General features: G+C 38.2%; 1 protein-coding gene across 1 annotated transcript in view; it reads left to right on the forward strand.

Moving 5' to 3' along the window:
- The window catches only part of LOC139126277 (uncharacterized), a 73698-nt gene that overhangs the window by 33289 nt on the left and 20367 nt on the right, over positions 1–20042 (forward strand). Inside the window, exons 2-4 of the mRNA XM_070692321.1 lie at positions 15624–15950; positions 16721–17065; positions 19258–19302. Of these exons, the coding sequence (XP_070548422.1) occupies positions 15624–15950; positions 16721–17065; positions 19258–19302 (717 nt within the window). The remainder of the gene's footprint in view (positions 1–15623; positions 15951–16720; positions 17066–19257; positions 19303–20042) is intronic.

Raw genomic sequence — 20042 nt, forward strand, 5'->3', positions numbered from 1 at the left:
TCCTAGGGACCGTTAATTAGGCACAAGACCACTAATTAATTTCCCATAGGCCACCACAGTAGCGTTGAGCTCGATTTTCCTATTTTAAAACATTCTGCGGCACGAATTCTCTTAACTGTTTTAGTAAATGTCAGCTTGACTACTGATGAAGTTTTCGCGTGGGCAAGACGTCCGCGGAAATTTTTGAGATAGCGATGAAAATAGCGCCCTCAGTGGTGTTTTTGACAAACTTTAGACTTATTGTTATGATTTCTTTGGCCCCTAAAACTCCTCATATTACCACCGAATGCTTCAGTCATTATTCACAACAGTCTGCATTTTGATTCAGGCAGTAAAATATTTTTACAAAAATTCTTGACATTAAATTTCAAACTAAACAAGCATCCATGCAGGTATCAAAACTTTAGGGTCTGCACTATTTTTCTTCCGAACTATGACGAACCCGGAAGCGAATTAGTGGTCTTGCTCCTGTAGTGTCAAGTTAATTAAGGGTTCATTTGCATATTTAATGAACTTTGTAATTACATATATAACTCTGAAATTACGGCACCCAAGACAGTGAATCTGGTACAGATATTGATCTTATGTATGGTATAATGCACGAGTGGAGTGCAATCGTTCAGATATTGAACGGTATGAGGGCCGTAGGCCCGAGTGCCATTTAATATCTGAACGATTGCACTCGACTCCACTCGTGCATTATCCGACTTACAACACGTGACCTTGCACCTGCGAGCGGGCACGGACCAATCAGATTACAGCAATTAATTAATGGCCATTTTGAAAGTGCGCGCCTGTGTATAGTACTATTTCATTGGCTAAGGATAAACACATGGAAATTTCCACGTGTTCTACACGGAGCGTAGACGTTGCTTTCCAACGTACACGTTCGTACGGCGCTTATCTGACAAAACGTGCTTATCTGACAAAAACAACTATTTACTGCTTGTAGCCTTACTCATTTGTGGAACGTAATCCCTCACACAATACTTCGTCTGTTAAAACACACAAACAAAATCTTAATTAGAGCATTTTAAAATCACAAACATCACAAAATAGCCATATAATAGTTAAAAAATACAGTAAATTTCATTGATTGCGTAAAATCGCCGAGCACCTCAATCAATCACTGTGTATACATCGATCAACACATAGAGGCTGTCTTAAGGGGTAGAGGAGAGCGCACGAGGTCACATGAGGTCGTCCGCTCTCACGGTACGCGATGGCGGGAGTATCACAATCACGACAATGGCAAGCAGAATACTTCTTGTTTTTGTTTTTCATCACCTTCCTCGAACGCTAATTGTGCTATTTAATTACGTAAATTACACTCAATAAACATGCAAGTGGATGAGAGAAAAAAAAAGCACCTAGATGTTGCAATACGGAGTTATCTTCATGGTTGAGGTCTCGACTACAGTACAGTGAGCGAGCGTGAGCCTGGCCGATGGAAGAAGAACCACATTATAAAAAAGAATTAATTACATGTCAACAATTTGAGAGTAGTTTACAGAAACAAAATCCTTCGTGAAGAAAACTTCGTATTAACGTTAAATTGGCACACTCCGTGTACACAACATCGTACGAGGAGCGAAGCGACATGTACCGCGCGCATTAAGCAGTTCGTGTTCTCTCTTAATTTAGAGATGTATTTTGGAGCATTGCGCATGCGCAGATTTACATTTGCACAAGCGACCCGTTCAGCACGAAAATGGATTTTTCTCAGGGCATGCGTCCCGCACCGGGTGCTTTCGGCTCTTGTGTAAAGGCGATGGAGAGATATATTCGAGTCAAGCTTGGAAGCAGAAACAGTTTGGACTTTCAGTTAACGTCATGGCTACCAGCGAGGGTGGAAAGTTCGGATTTCCGGTAGATTTTATGCAATACTTTCAGCGGTCCTCTCAGGGTTTCCGCATATCCATGATTTCATTCAGCTATATTCAAATCCATCGTGCAGTGTCTTTTTTGGTCGATTTTTTCATCCCACGTGAACAACACTGTCGATGAACAATTGGTGATCACAAAGGCCAGCATTTTATGGCCGTTGCGCCATGGGGGACATCGGGGGACACTCGACATTTCCTTACATGCATCGCGGCCTACTTCTGTTTTGGGAAATTCCGACGTTTTAGCTTTGTATTCGTACCAAGAATATAACGATCTTACGCATGGCGACTTATAGAACAGCCTGCGAAGGAATTCTTTTAGTGAAAAAAATACAACCTTCAATTGTCCACAGTTTCATCCCAGTGTTCAGCTTCGTCAAGTGGTAGCCCTGCGTACAATGGTGTGTGTTCCCGGCGCTATAAGGCCTCCCATCCGTGTAACGCCAGGAACATACACAGCGTTGTACGCAGGGCCGGCTACGTCAAGTGGCAGTATACGAATTGAATCAAGTCAGTGGGTACGTACCGCACTTTAGATGGGTTCAAACTTAAACTGAGTTCGATGTTAAGTGATAAGAGGGGAAATACACCATTATAAATATTTAGGATTTTGATCCCATTTTAAAACAAATGTTGCATGTATCAGATATTGTAGAGTACAATAACAAATTGTGTTCTAGAGAGTCAAAGAATTTTGATGTTACGGTTGCAAAGCATTTATAATAAGTTTTTGTTTTTGAGATGATATATGTATGGGGTCACATGGGTAAGTAACCTGGCCCTGTGATTAGTTAATTTGGTGATGCATCATAAAGGTCTGCAGTTTGGGTATTTCTACAAGAGATACCTCGAATTTAGTCAGTATTGTTATTCCAGTAATTCTGTATTGCTATTTCATGACTGAGGATCTGAATTAAAAAAGACACTAAAAAGACACTACTAAGTCATATTGCAGTATCTTTATTATATTTCACAACACCATGAACATGTATGACAGTATAAGTATTATAATTTTCAAATAAATACTCTTGCAGTAAATAAATGTTTCTCTGTCTTGTTTTTGTAGTGCTTTATAGAGCTGCATGGACAGTCCTGTGGAGTAACTAACTATGAGTGATGTGCTGCTGACATGTGTCTTTTATATTAACCTAAGAACAAATGCTTTCATTGCACTGTGCAAAATATATAATGATGATAAAAAAATACGAACAAAACCGAAAGAAAACCATCAAACTAGGTTTTTGGAGGAAATAGTTTTCCGAAAAACAAGAGCAAAATCAAAACAACTTGAAAATCAGCCTATGTGCTTGACTAGACAAACGTTATAATGCTCATGAAGCAAATTTTATTTAGGCAAATTTTATCATCCTAGTGTTGTACGTCTGACTAAAATTCCTCTTCAATTGGTTTCCTTCTATTTGGCCGGATCCTCCCAACCTCTTCTTAGTCTAGTCGGAAGGTAGGGTTCCCATGCATCCCATGGATGTATTTTTTAACCTACATTTTTGTAATCCTTAGGGTCTATATTTAATGAATTTTGATGTTCCCAAAATCAAATCGTGTCCCATAGGGTTCATTTGGCGCCATCTTTGCCGCCATCTTGGCAGCCATCTTGGATTTCAACAATGGGGTAGGGGTCACGTATCTACCGCTCGACGGAAACAGAAACAATAAAATACTATAAACGTTACATTTTTAGATAGCCAAGATCATGGCCTTTTCATTGATATATAACTTAATAGGGATTAATTAATATTCGAACGTCGAGTAAACTTTATATCGGCCATTGGCCGTAAATCGTAAAATTTGCTAAATTTCACACCTAATAATTAAGTTCCCGTTCCTCCAAACAATTTTTCATAAGGTAATTATATATTTTTTGGAAGAACTCAGTGCAATAAACAAGAAAAACAAGATTAAAGGTATGTGTCTTGAAATTTAGTGGGTGCATGAGCTTGTTTTCTTATTACGCGGTATGCCACATATCCGTGTGTAACATAAGGGGTAGGGGTAATGTTTCCCTTTCTGTTTCGAATCATGAATGATGAAACCATAAAAATGTTACATTTTTTGAAAGTACTGCATCAGACCTTTCTAAAAGTATATAGATTTATGGGGAAAAATTGCATATTTAAAAGTTACAAAGCTTAAACCTTTCGGTTTGTGTCGATTTTAAGTGATTTTTTAAGAACGAAATAACAACATATGGGGTAGGGGTAATTTTTCCCTTTCTGCCTCAAACCATGAATTACGAAACCATATAAATGTTACACTGTTTGAAAGCTCTGAAATTGGCCTTTCCAAACATGTATAGTTTTATTGGGAAAAGTCCATATTTTAAAGTTACAAAGCTTAAACCTTTCAGTTTGTGTCAATTTTAAGTCATTTTTAAGAACGAAATTACAACATATGGGGTAGGGGTAATGTTTCCCTTTCTGCCTTGAACCATGAATTATGAAACCATATTAATGTCATACTGTTTGAAAGTTCTGAAATTGGCCTTTCCAAACATGTATAGTTTTATTGGGAAAAGTCCATATTTTAAAGTTACAAGGCTTATGCCTTTCAGTTTGTGTCAATTTTAAGTGATTTTTTAAACAAAATTATAATATAAGGGGTAGGGGTAATGTTTCCCGTTCTGCCTTGAACCATGAATTAGGAAACCATATAAATGTTATACTGTTTGAAAGCTCTGAAATTGGCCTTTCCAAACTTGTATAGTTTCATTGGGAAAAGTTGCATATTTGAAAGTTACAAAGCTTAAGCCGTTCAGTTTGTGTCAATTTAAGTGATTTTTGAACAATATGCACAAAACAGTTAGTCCGTTGGCCAGGTATCGAAATCATCCCCTCTAAGGCATTTTACCCACTATGATTGTCTGTTAGCTAGTATTCTCAGCTGTCATAATCTGCTTATTTTCCATTTAACTGATGGTGTGTGAGAGTGTAACGACTTGTTTGTGAAGGGCTGTCACGCCCTCAGTAGTAAAATAGGAATGGGAGAGGGGTAATATATTTACCGCTAGACGGAAACAAAAACAAAAAAGTACCATAAACAATACATTCTTAGAATGCCCAGATAATCCCCTTACCATTGGTATACAACTAAATGGGGATAAATCGATATTCAAACATCGATTAGATTTTATATCGGACATGAAATGTAAATTGTAAAATTTGCTTAATTTCAAACCCAATAATTAAGTTCATGTTCCTCCAAACAATTTTTACAAGGTATTCATATATCATTTGAAAGAACTTAATGCAATAGAGATGTAAAAACATTAAAAGAGTGTATCTTCTTGAGACTTATGGGGTGCGTCGATTGTTTACCTAATATATGGTATGCCGTACATCTCTCTATAATATACATTTAAGGGATAGGGGTATGGGTAATGTTTCCTCTCCTACCAAACGCAGCGAATAAGGAAGCCACATAAATATCATATCTCTGAAACACTAACGCAGTTGTTTTTCCAACAAGATATGGCTTGATGGGGTAAACTCAAAAATTATGCAGTGACAATGCCTAAACTCAAAAGTTTGTGTTACTTTACTGACATTTACTTGTTAAAAGGAACATAGAAAATACTCTATAGGCATTAAATAGCACTAAAAAGCTAAAATGGTGGTTAATAAAAGACGTTTTACTCATTTCAATAACTCAAATTAGGGAAAGAAAGTTAACAGCTATAATATGTCAAAAATTATATATTCCAAACCCACAAACACTAAATTGGATGTCATAGTCGTCATGCAAAGTTGATATGACAGCAGCAACAATCAATCCCTTTTCTTTAATTGTATCGCGAGAGATATATAAGCAATAAAGCACCACTTTGAAAGGATACCACACGGTTTCGACCGGTAAACAACATATACGCACGAACTTCAGTCGTGTGCATAAGGAGTGAAATGATCAAAACCGAGCTCGAGTGGTGTACCCAACTTATAGGGGTTGTTTATCGCTATATTATATCAGTATATTGAAACTTGTGATGAAAAAACAAACGATGTGAAAGAAACCCACTTTGGAGATAGGAATGGCCAACTTTACAGTATATCGTAAATACATGCACAGTCACGTGACCGTCTGGGCAAATCAGAGCTCACTATCAATAGTGTTACTTTTAATACCACACGGGAACACGAGAGAATCTTTTATCGCTGAAAACCAATCACCATTAATCCACAATATAGCTTCTCCATAATAAGATAAGATGGATCGACAACACTTTACCTTCCTTACCAGAAAACAAGAGATCATAACCAATTTTTCGAAATTATTTTACAACGCAGAACACTATATACTCCCAATGAGGATTACATTTTCGACTGGGTACTAAAATTCAATAGCAAAATAATTCTGAAACTAAAACCCGAAAAGCCAAATGTCACAGAACGCATTCAAATTACGCAACTAAATAGTAAACAGAAGGCGAACAAACACTCTCTACACCAAGCAATAAGAAGGCGAGACAAACCTCAGAAATGACTAAAAAGGCTTATATTCCCATTGAAACCTCAATGTTTAAAATGCCTTGTGAGTGAATCTATCATTAGTTTCTTATCATGGATGACATTTAACTAATGTTAGACTCTGACGTCTTTGAAACAAAGACCCTACAAACGGACGTTTTAGGGTCAATGCTTGAAGATACCATTCCCACCAGCATGATCGAATCAGAGAGACTAGATTGATCTAACTGTCGAGCTAGATCAGCCACCAGCAGCTGAGAAAAAATAAGTCAACATAATCATCAGAGTCAAGCGAGCTAGACAACGGCTTCACACATTATACTCCACAGAGAGGACATCCTTACAAAATTCACAAAAAGCGTTCAAAAGCTTCGTTAAAGGCATTGTTCGCGATCCCATGGACGGGCATGGCTGGTTGCGTGGCAAATGCAAAATGTTAGTCATGCTGAATCAAGGTGTAATCAAGTAACAGCTTATTCATAGATTGGGAAAATCCTAATCCTGATAGTAATGATGGAATATAAACTTTATGAAAAGTTGAGAAAATGTGCCACTTCTTTGATTTGTATGTTTTACATTCCATGTTGTACTAGCCTGTACTATACATGAACAGTCAATACATCCGGCAAGTATTCTGTGCTGTTCTTTTATAGTTAGGTCCCCGCATTCCGAGATAAGTCTTTCTATAGTGTCAACCATTCTCTTCGATTACTGTAATCTACTCCAATAAATTCCCATTTAACTCATTTGTATGATTACAGTGAAGCCTAAGCCTATCTCTTACAATCTAAGATTTTAGATATTTGACAACAACATGTATGCAATTTTCATATTTTTCATAGGCCTAAATAACACACAGAAGAAAGTCATACTCAATGTTTTGTCCAATTGAAAGTCAAATTTTCACCGAAACAAGTAGAGGTGGCCATCTGTAAGCCAAACGAGAATTAATATTAGCAAAGATGGATATTAATGAGCCTTTCCCATTTCCGATCCCAGTTACTCATACAACGGGGTATAAGCGAAAGCCAAGAGTATCGAATGTGTTGAAACCTAAGTGGCCCCTATTCAGTACCACGTAGCCTACAGGTACACCTTAAAGAATACTTACCAGGCCAAAATACCGAGTGTTGAATTCCTTCAAAAGTGGCAACACCTGGAAAGACACTGTGGCAACCAATTTATCACCCTGATCTCTAACTATTTACCTCTACACCCAATAAAGCACCGGGACTCAAGACAGTTGTAGGCCTACATAACAAACTTAAGAGAGCGATCGAAGACACTCGCTACACAGAACGCAGGATAAAAGGCTGCAAAGACGATTCTTCAAATAGGCAAAAAAGAGGCTAAAAACAACACAAACATTCACAGCAACGACGACAGGTCGGGTTTTCTTCCTATACTACGGTACAAAACCAAACCAAGGGTCTTTCAAAGGCCACCGCACTTCCCTTAAAGCCCAGCTCGAAATGGACTGGGATCATGATTAGTGCCAAGTTTGGTTTGGCGTTTTGGGGCATGGCTCTGCATAATGAGTCTGTTGGTAACGGTTGCGATCGTTCGCATTATCTGCAGATCTGTTTGCTCTCAGATTACGCTCAGGCTCGGACTAATATAGATACGTACAGCCTTCGTTTCAAGGTTTGTTTCAGTCATGCCATGGCAAATACTCGAAATAAAAAAGAAAGGAAAACTATCAACTTAACCAAACAAGAGTTTGCTTGAATAAATTTACCGAAGTTTCAGGCCATATCAACGTTCGTTATGTGAATGATTCAGCTGCTGACCGCCATGTACATACGGAATATTGGCGCCATCTAAAGTCGAATAATTATAAAAAAAGTAAAAAGCTTATATCTGGGCTTTCTAAGAATGTATTGTTTATGGTACTTTTTTTTTTTGTTTCCGACTAGCGGTAAATATATTACCCCTAACCCATTCCTATTTTACTACCGAGGACGTGACAGCCCTTCACAAACAAGTCGTTACACTCTCACACACCATCAGTTAAATGGAAAATAAGCAGATCATGACAGCTGAGAATACTAGCTAACAGACAATCATAGTGGGTAAAATGCCTTAGAGGGGATGATTTCGATACCTGGCCAACGGACTAACTGTTTTGTGCATATTGTTCAAAAATCACTTAAAATTGACACAAACTGAACGGCTTAAGCTTTGTAACTTTCAAATATGCAACTTTCCCCAATAAAACTATACAAGTTTGGAAAGGCCAATTTCAGAGCTTTCAAACAGTATAACATTTATATGATTTCATAGTGCATGGTTCAAGGCAGAACGGGAAACATTACCCCTACCCCTTATATTATAATTTTGTTTAAAAAATTAATTAAAATTGACACAAACTGAAAGGCATAAGCCTTGTAACTTTAAAATACGGACTTTTCCCAATAAATCTATACATGTTTGGAAAGGCCAATTTCAGAGCTTTCAAACGGTATAACATTTATATGGTTTCATAATTCATGGTTCAAGGCAGAACGGGAAACATTACCCCTACCTCTTATATTAAAATTTGTTTTAAAAAATGACTTAAAATTGACACAAACTGAAAGGCATAAGCCTTGTAACTTTAAAATATGGACTTTTCCCAATAAAACTATACATGTTTGGAAAGGCCCATTTCAGAGCTTTCAAACAGTATAACATTTATATGGTTTCATAATTCATGGTTCGAGGCAGAAAGCGAAATATAACCCCTACCCCATATGTTGTAATTTCGTTCTTAAAAAATCACTTAAAATTTACACAAACTGAAAGGCATAAGCTTTGTAACTTTAAAATACGGACTTTTCCAAATAAAACTATACATGTTTGGAAAGGCCAATTTCAGAGCTTTTAAACAGTATAACATTATATGGTTTCGTAATTCATGGTTCGAGGCAGAAAGGGAAACATTACCCCTACCCCATATGTTGTAATTTTGTTCTTAAAAAATCACTTAAAATCGACACAAACCGAAAGGTTTAAGCTTTGTAACTTTTAAATATGCAATTTTTCCCCATAAATCTATATATTTTTAGAAAGGTCTGATGCAGCACTTTCAAAAAATGTAACATTTTTATGGTTTCATCATTCATGATTCGAAACAGAAAGGGAAACATTACCCCTACCCCTTATGTTACACACGGATATGTGGCATACCGCGTAATAAGAAAACAAGCTCATGCACCCACTAAATCTCAAGACACATACTTTTAATCTTGTTTTTCTTGTTTATTGCACTGAGTTCTTCCAAAAAATATATAATTACCTTATGAAAAATTGTTTGGAGGAACTGGAACTTAATTATTGGATGTGAAATTTCGCAAATTTTACGATTTACGGCCAATGACCGATATAAAGTCTACTCGACGTTCGAATATTAATTAATCCCTATTAAGTTATATATCAATGAAAAGGCCATGATCTTGGCTTTCTAAAAATGTAACGTTTATAGTATTTTATTGTTTCTGTTTCCGTCGAGCGGTAGATACATGACCCCTACCGCATCGTTGAAATCCAAGATGGCGGCCAAGATGGCGTCAAAGATGGCGCCAAATGAACCCCATGGGACACGATTTGATTTTGGGAACATCAAAATTCATTAAATATAGACCCTAAGGATTACAAAAATGTAGGTTAAAAAAATACATCCATGGGGTGCATGGGAACCCTACCTTCCGACCCGACTATCTTGCCGAGACTCCTTTGGCGTCGTTGGCGTGTAGCAAAAGACTGAGGGGGAAGGGAAATTAAATATAGTTTTAGAAACCTACGTCAGTTATGGAAGCCTAGCCCCCGAGGGTCATTGCGGATGCTTAGTTTTTTCACGATACCTCTGCAGACTAGAGTGCAGTCGTCCATCGGAGCTAGCATCAACGTACGTTCACCTTGGCGATGGCGGAAGAAGTTTCTACCTCCATGCAGCATCATATTTATAATTATAAGCCATACACAGCCCCATGGCAATATATTCGAAATGATCGACAACAACAGGCGGGGAGGGACAAACAGTCGATGGCACAATGGCGAAGTTTAACACCAAAAGAAATACAACTGCTGTGCATGCAAACATTAAATACAAATCCGGGCAGCGGGCTCTGCGTCGCAGGGTACCCGCGTTATGTGGCCTCAACGCCGGTAACACACACAGCCCTGCCACGCAGGCCTTGCGTGGTGCTCCCAGCAAAGTTACAAATGAAGCGCTGGTTCCACAAATTTATCATGGGATCACTGTAAAGAGGTATATTTACCGTTGATTGCTGATCTATTGTAACTGTGGACCTGATTCGGCAAGTTTACCGTATACAGCAGAAGCTTCCGAAGGAGTACACACTGTGTAGACAGTCAGGCAGAAAACTTCGCACGATCCGCTCGATCGGAGCTAGCTCTGACCTCTGACATTTCGGTACGATCAACTTCCTGCTCTACGCACGCGCAACAAAGGGTCAACGGGTCAAAACGTTACTGCGAGTGCGCATAATACATCTCTAAATTAAAGGGGAAGTTCACCAAGGATGATTTTTACATATGTGCTAGCTTTGTGGTCACTTAGCCCGGAAAAGCTATTTTCGCCATTTATAACTAGCAAGATTTTTTACAAAAAACGATAGAAATAGTACAGGAAGTTGCTCATGTAATTTGAATCATGGGAAAAAGCGCCAACCTTGGAGTTTGCATAATGTGATATGGAAGGGTCCATTTTCCCATGGGTATGGCATTGTCCACTCACCCATACTTAAACCAGGCTCTGCGTATTTACCTAATTTTTGTTTATACTTAGTATCCTTGCATAAACAATGAATCACTTATAATAAACTTTCTACTGTCAGATTTTGTGTTGCTTTTTACTACTGTGTTACTGTGAGTGGACAATGTGGGGGCCATACCCATCCAAAGATGGTCCCTTCCATATCACATTATGCAAGCTCCAAGTTTGGAGCTTTTTTCCCATGATTCAAATTACATGGGCAACTTCCTGTACTTTTTTATCGTTTTTTGTAAAAAATCCTGTGAGTTATAAATGGTGAAAATAGTTTTTCCTGGGTAAATGACCATCGAGCTACCACATATGTAAACACGAACTGTTAAGTGCGCTGGCTAAAGCGACTCCCCAGGGTATTGCTAAAAAGAGTTTTGTCAGATAAGCACATTTTGTCAGATAGGCGCCGTACACATGTTTTTGTCATTGGTGACACTGCAACTGAACTGCAAGCATCATGCTGAGTGACAGCGATGAAGACTTGTTCATTACGCAAACTACTTTCCGAAACCCCACTGCTAGTGATAACCCTGAAGAAGACGACTGGCTGTTTCAAGACTTTGGAGAGTTACTGGGGGAACAGGGAGAAGGCTCGGCACAAGTAGAAAGTCTCGCTGTCGACGTTGCACCTCCTGGTATGTCAACGCCTGTTCAACTGCTTGTAAGAGACACGTTGCCTGTTCATTCTGACACACCTTGCCCCTCCCGTTTGGATATAAAAAGTGACAAAGAGATAGAAAAAATGGCGATTAAAAGGATTCCTAAAAACACCCTAAACAAAAATAGTTGGGCCGTAAACACATTTAATTTCTGGCAAAACAAGAGAAATAAGTTGGCCTCAGACCTGTCATTTAATATTAGTGTAATACATCCTAAACGTGAGGAAATGACGAAAGATGAACCAAATTTTACATTGTCACGCGGGGAATGATTATCCTGGACAAAGTTTGTATAAATTGGTGATGAGTATACAAATCCATTTGTCAGTAATGGGTTAAAGCTGCCAGTTTCTGAATGACCCCACCTTTAAACAGCTAAAGTATACTTTAGATTATATCATGAAAACAAGGAGCGCTAAAGGAATTGGCATCCAGGAAAGTGAAGCGTAAAGTTACAACTGCGTTCGAAAACAGACTGCAAGGAGAGATGTATTGTCCATTTGTACGATACATACAACAAACTTTGGTAAGAATCCTGTTTTGCTTCAGTGTTGAAGTGTACCTTTACTAGAGCCATGGTAGATGTTCCACGTATATCGTGCCTTGATTATTTTGGTTGTGGCGTTTTCCACTGCGCATAATGTGAACAATTAATTCGAACGTCCGGTCTACTGGGTCGTCCACTATGACGCTCGAAATTCTTATTTTTCCGTGGTTTTGTAATATTCTGAGTAAAATGTGTTGAACCAGAAATGTCGGCTGATAGAGGGCGCCTTTCTTCAAAATTAAGCCCAGTGACCTTATATATTTGTATAGGATAAAGCCCGAGTACGAGGGCTCTTCTGGTATATAAAGTCCAACCCAACGATAAAATGTCGAGGCCGCAGGCCGAGGGTTTTATCCGACTTAAAAACTATCGCCCCTAACTGATATATTTTCGTTTTCAATGTGTTTACGTCAACCGTCCCCTTTGTCAATGTAACATGTTTAGGATATGAATTAAAACTTTTATTTGTGAAATAGCCTTCCAATGTAATGGAACATCCTATAAATGCCCTAGGGCACATTATATAAATGCCCTAGGGCACAGCAGATTTTGTGTTGCAGCTGGTTTCCGCTGTGTTACCAAATTTGAATATTAAAACGTACCAGATGTCTACAGAATATGACATGTTCACTTTTGATTGGACACTACTTTACTACGGCGCTGTCATTCGTTTCTGGAATTTGGTGACCAAGGCTTTACGAGTAAATAAAACACCCGGAATTGAGCACTCTGATTGGTCAATCAACAGTAGATAGTTTTTAATCATGAATAAAAACCTTGGGCCACATTCTGCCAATAGCTGAAATTATCTGACAAACATGGATAACGAGATGCGTACAACCTTAATGTTAACGTTGACATGATCAGTATTCTATGTTACTTCACCAAGTCCAAATTTTAATTGTTGTATCCCCAACCGATTTTGGATAATTAACACCTTTATGTAGCTATGCTAGGCTATTATACTGAAAGTCAGTTTTGGCTATGTGAGCTCGTTACATATGCATTTTGTAGGCTGACTAAGACAAAAATACTAATACTTCTTTCGCAAGTGCTGTCATGTTTGTACATGGGTCACATTTGTAGAGGGTATGCAACATTCACATTTTCAAAAAATACCCGAAAAGTGACAACTCAGCAATTGACATTTCCTCGCACGTTGATTTGTCACTTTAAAATGAGACGGGTCAAAAATGCAATTGTTTTACACAACTTCATAACAGTAAAAATGTATGCTGTAATTTATGTCAGACTGTATTATTTCATGCGTCCAGTAGTGTCTGATAAATGTCAATACATGTCGAGTAATCAGCAGTCAATTTAAATGCTTAATATCTAAGTTTGCAATTTCGTCAAACTCAAAGTCATTCCTTTCATTCAGGGGTTACATTAGTACGTCAAGTTGTTCTGTTGTGTAAATGCTAAAATTTTCTAGTCTGTTTACAGACGATTAATGAAACTGTTGTAAAATGCGTGAGCATATTCAGTTCATATCTGTTTTTTGAAGCAATGAGGATCTTTGCACTATTCGAGCTATATATTGAAGATGTCTGTAAAGACCCCAGACAGCTGGTGAGCACAGTTATTCAACAGATGTGGTGAAATTTGTCACGACTTGCTGCTTTCTTGACATTCAGGCGATTGAACTGACATCCAAAGTCGGATTCATGAATAACAAAAGGTGGAGTATGCGAACCGGTGGTAACAGGTGGATGCGAATGGGTGTTGATTTTGTCAAAGTGTGCGACTGAAGAACAAATTGTGTTTGTCAGTTAACTCGACATTATCAGCATCTGCAGTTCTTGATATTTTCTTGTAATTTGTCATCTTTTTAAGGCCCTGCCAAACGTTCCTTGTATTACTGCTGTCAGATCTTCTTCCAACTGATTACGATAGTTCTTTTTGGCCGATTTAATACTCCTCCTTAGGTCGTATTTCGATTCCCTGTACATTTCTGTGTCGACCGGAAAGCCATTCCTTTTTCACTGAGTTTCCTTGCAACATCACTATTAAACCATGTTATTTTTTGTTCGAGTAAACCTTTATCTTTTTGGACGGGATGCACAAACTTTCATAGAATGTAATGTAGTCACAAACAGTGTCAGAATATTCATTGATGTCGTTATTGGCTTATCTGAAGATTGACCAGTCCGTACACTCGAAACATGCTCATAAAGAATCGGTAGCATCGCTGGACCGTTTCTTTTAAGTAATTATCTTGGGTTTTTAGCATTGGAGTTATTGCTTGTAATATGGAATGAGAAAAATCATAGCATGATCGGAGTTACCGAAGGGTGCCCTGGGTACTGCATGGTGGGAATTGATAATCGTAGTGTAGCACTGATCCAATGTGTTGTCTCGTGTCGCACCTAATACTTGTGGCTTGAATGTTTGAAGTCCCGTTTTCAAGTCGGCTTTATTGAAATCGCCGGCCACGATGACGACACAGTCTGGATGTGAGTTTCAAAATCGTAATCCTTTCTGTTAGTTCATTTGACAGATCGTAGCATTGCTATTTGCTTGTGGTGGTATATAGCCGGCAGTTACAATAACAGAGGAAAATTCGCGAAGGAGGTAGAATGGTCTACATTTGATTGTCAGTGTTTCAAGTTCAGGAGAACAAGATTGGTGTAGTATTTTGACATCAGTACACCAGCAATCGTTTACATAGAAGCAAACATCGCCTCCCTGTCTTTTGCCCGAGAGCAGGGGACAGCGATCAGAACGAAAAAGTGAGAAATCAGTAGGTTGGATGACAGAGTAAGGAACGTCAGGGTCCAGCCAGGTTTCGTTGAAGCAGATAACAGAACAGTCCCTATAGTCTCTTTTTGTCTTAAGATGACGGAAAAACTCATCCATTTTGTTTCGGAGAGAGCAAACATTCGCTAGCAGCATATCTGGCAAGGGTGGCCGACGGTTAAGGTGCCGAAATTTTGACAGCACACGTCTACCTCGTTTACATACTTGCGTTTTGTCAGCTTGACGAGTGGGCTTTGTTACACGCTTTAGAGAGGTTGTCGTAATTGCTTGGGGTCACCTTGATGATAATCCAAAAGGGAAAGCCAATTGCCACTGTCAACAGTTTCTTTGATTTGCAATATATTGTAACGCTCATATTGAAGACGAAAGCATACAACACTTCGAGATAGCACCGTAAACAACATCATACATAGCATACACAACAGGAACCCTTTCCTGTTAACATCACTTTAATACCATTTGCAATTTTGGATAGTACATGTAAAGTAATTGTCGTATTATATATCCCTGTCACATTTCCTTCAGCCCATTCTGAAAGTGTGCAAGAAATGGTAACAAGTCCGAAGCTTTCATCCCTCAACAAACCAGTTAAATTATTGTGTGTCGACAACGAAGAAAGGGATATTCGCTTAGCGAGGTGGACAAAGAAACCTAGTGGTGAATTTATTTGTAGCTTTGTTGAATTAAAAAACAATACACATTGTAGAAATGAAACCAAATATAACATCGATAAGTCGAATTCTTTGACAATCGATGAGGTCACATGTTCCGACGCTGGTGAATATGAATGCAAGTACCTTGCAGAGGACGACTATAGACAGAGGACAAAGACCGTAAAACTTGACGTCTACGGTTAGTAAATATACTATGTGATTAAACACTCGCCTTTGCTCTCACTGGGATATTGGTTTTATGAATTTGCGACAATTGAATAATACAATGCTCTTCAACTGCACAATAAATACTTGTGCTACCATTCAACACCATCACTAATATAACTATCATTTCGACAACCACAACGACACTTCCTACAACAAATACTAATCAATACTACTTTTATTATCAACCCACCTACATTCAAAACTAAGGACAACACTGTGTTAGTCTCCATACAAATAAAATGATTTTATTTCATCGTTTTCGTCCTATGAAGAGACGTATTAAAGTTTTATGGCTTTTTGTCCTAATGACACCAAATTTTGACTACTCATTGCAGCAGCTAAATTGCTATAGTTCCGAATAATACTCATATAAGTTGACAATTACATTATCAAGTAACACTGAGAATGACTGTAATACTTGGCAACATTCTCGCACAGTTTATCGATATGTTTCGAGCTGTGCAAGACTTGTACTATTTCAATGTACAAACCGATACGACAATACCTTTTAGGTCAAACAACAATATAAGGTTCTTGACTGGCAATGCTTCTTGTTATAGACGGCCAAGATAACAAGACACGGTCTACAAAGACAGAATATCCATGAACGAATGACAATAATACTTTCTACAGAATATGCACTGTTCATCATCATAAAGTACATGGTTAAGATTTAAAGCGTCAATGTAACATATTCTACCTCCGATCTCTTATTTGGATGGTATCTCTTCACTGTTCCAGATTTAAATGCTACTACTATCGAGTTCAATACCACAGTAGTCGACAATAATGCCGGTGCTAATGTTACAGTACCAGTAGGGTCCTTCCTAGAACTTATTTGTTGGACTATAAGCAGATTAGCAGTTGACTTCATTTGGTTGAAAAACGGAAAGAGGATTGATTACAAAAGTGGAGTTGACGAAACTGGAGTTGAGAGTCAACAAGATTGCTTGACATCCCGCAAACTGATATCCAAGATACCGTTTGAAAACATACAATTGAATGCAGCAGGAAACTATACTTGTAGAACTGTTCAGCGAGGAGTGGACGTGAAGAGCGAAGCGACTGTGTCTGTACATGTACCAGGTATGTCTAACTCTAGATGACCCTTTCCTTTTCTCTACTGACTCAGACTTTATGACCTGCTGCATCTCAGTATCGATACAACCATTTGGTTGCAATCAAAATTCTTGATTTCATTTCTTTTCAGCGGAAAGATCACAGGGATTAGTCCGAAGAGACTTTGATTCATATAATTATAGACACAATTCAGACTTCAAAATGAAGTTTTGTTTCAGTATGACAATGGACTTGTCTTATCCTTGCGTCACAGGACTTTGCTGTTGTGGCATGGTGTAACATAATGATACCCTTAGGGCGCAAGCGTGGTCCTTTACTAGCATTTCTGCATGCAACGATATAAAGAGAGCCCATCCTTTGTTACAGCGGTTGCCATCCCGCCCTGACTTGTCGGTTCATGTGATCCTTAAGTGTTTTTTTTTCAAAATGTCAAGCTTTAACAGATATGAAATATCCAGCTACTATCGCTATTGAAAGTACCAAATGGCTATTCAACCTCATGTACGATGACAAAACTGTATAAATCAAATAGGAGCTTTAGTAATAGTCCCACTGTCGGAATTCTGATGTCAAATATTTCAGTGAAACATAAAGGTGAAACACTTTTCCTGGTACACTGGTAACGCTTTCATCAATATCACATGATAAAAGCTGTCTCAATCTGCTAATTTATAGCCGGATATTTTTTGCATAAATAATGTTTTCTTATACAAAAAAGGCAAGCGATTTACGATGTGCTGCTACGTAATGCAGCTCGTGAAGGCTGCAGAGTAGGAAATAATAAAGAGCAAAGAGCATTAAGGGAGCAGGAAAGAACACCGATCAATAGCGTCAGCGTATCAAATCCATAGTCTCTGTAAAGTTTTATCGGTTATTTACAGACGTTTGCTAGCAACCTGTGGTCATTCACCTGTATCTCATTGAAAACAACCACTCTGCGAATTCATTCCTAGCTCATTGGAATTGCTAGCGAGTAGCACACAAGTTTATAAACACGAAGGTTGGCGCTTTGTGTTGTCAGTGTTATTCAAAATCACTTCAATGGACATGATCACAAAAGAACGGTCTGAATAGATTGGATCAAGCGCTCTGTATGGCGTAGAATTTCTGCCAAAAATTCACCTATGGAATACTGCAGTTCGTCTGTACTCTATTCTTGACTTTCATTTTTACATACTTATATCACGAGATACTTCAATGGTCAAACTGCAAGTAGTCATGCAGTCTCCCAATAACGTTATTCAATATATCAGGTAGTCATTAAACAATACGAGCGCCGGGGCGTACATCAAAATGTTATGCTCGTTAAAAGTAGTTTTCATTTAGTCAGTATGTGTAGTAATCGAATCATCAGTGTGCTGCATGTTAAAACTGGATCATTGCATAACCAGTATGTCATAATACAGTATTTCATTTTATCAGTTGAATCATATCATTCCCGAACTGCAGTATTGCATAGGCGACCTGCAGTACTCACTTTACAGACGAACCGAGGTATTTAAAGGGCGAAACTTGGCAGGCATACTGTGCTATACACTCTGAACGACGAAACATTTTAAACTCGTTATAGATCCATAAGTTTACTTGGCATCGCAATGCGATCACCATCATCATCAGATCGGCAAACCAAAAATTGTATGACGAATACTACAAATTTTGATTTGGAGAATGATAATTGACTACGCACAAGGAAAATGAAAAATGTATACTTTAGGACAGAGACATCTAAGTTAATTAATCATGGATCGGAAAAGCTGTTTTGATTAAAGTCTAAGTCTAAGAGAATTAACGGCCCTATGTATGATAGGGCCTGCGAAAAGCCTTTCGCACCTAAGTGTGCGGCCGAAGTGATCGTAAGCATGACAGACTTTCCTGAGTTTTAAATTACCTGTGATGTTACTTGCTTGAACTCATTTATTTTCTTTGAAGAGAATATAGAGGCAAAAGAGAAACTAACGCGATTTGAACTACTTTTCGATAATTGAATGGTGAAGTAATGTCCATTTAATCTACAAATATCATCTGCCTTTCTTTTTACATTACACACTTGTTTTTATGAATGATTTGTAATATTGCAACATTCAGCTATACGGCACCTACCACTTTTGAGAAATTTGAAAAAAAGTTAGTTCCAGTCATGTTAAATGAATTAGAATTTTATCTGATATGCATCCTATTTCCTCGTTCCCTATCCGAAGGTCACACAACTACAGTCCATGCTGTCACAACTGAACTGAGTACAGGTAATGTGATTCCATTTTCATTGTTAGTGTATATTTTCACTAAGAATAAGATAAACAAGGGGATAACATGTACTCGTACAGCGACAGCGAAGCATTTGAAAAAGCCTAGTAATAAAAAAACTGTGACTCTGTATACTTTTCAATACTCTTAATTTTAAAGCAATGAAAGTCATAATATGTTAAGCGTGTTTCCAAGGCTAATGTTTTTTAAATATTTATTGAAAAAAAGTGCATTTGTTTTATTGTAGTATCTCAAGGACAAAATGGCAATCCCTACGACATTCCTTTAGTATGTGCAGAAAGCAGAATACATCGATCAGGGGAGGCTCTCATTTGTTTTAATGTTGCGTTGTCAACACCGACTGCGAGAGTTTTACCCAACACCCATTAAACATTTATTCTGACGCGACGAGAGAGAGAGAGAGAGAGAGAGAGAGAGAGAGAGAGAGAGAGAGAGGGAGGGACATGCTGATAATTTCCACTAAACCAGGGTGCGCTGCAATATCTATTATTTTATTTTACTGCTCAAAGGGTCAGTTTAGCCGTAGACCCTTTCTTGAGGCGAGTTCATGCTGCAGCCTAACGCTGTTTTCCCACCTTTTCGATTCTCTTGTCCTGTATGTATCATAAATTGATATCGTGTTTTGATCTGATAACATAAATGTAATAGTTCAATTTTACTTGCCAGACCTTACATACACTATTAACTTAATATTCAGAGTCAATTTTGAGGAGAAAAA

The sequence above is a fragment of the Ptychodera flava genome, assembly GCF_041260155.1.
Source record: "Ptychodera flava strain L36383 chromosome 3 unlocalized genomic scaffold, AS_Pfla_20210202 Scaffold_27__1_contigs__length_13241970_pilon, whole genome shotgun sequence".
Lineage (NCBI taxonomy): Eukaryota > Metazoa > Hemichordata > Enteropneusta > Ptychoderidae > Ptychodera > Ptychodera flava.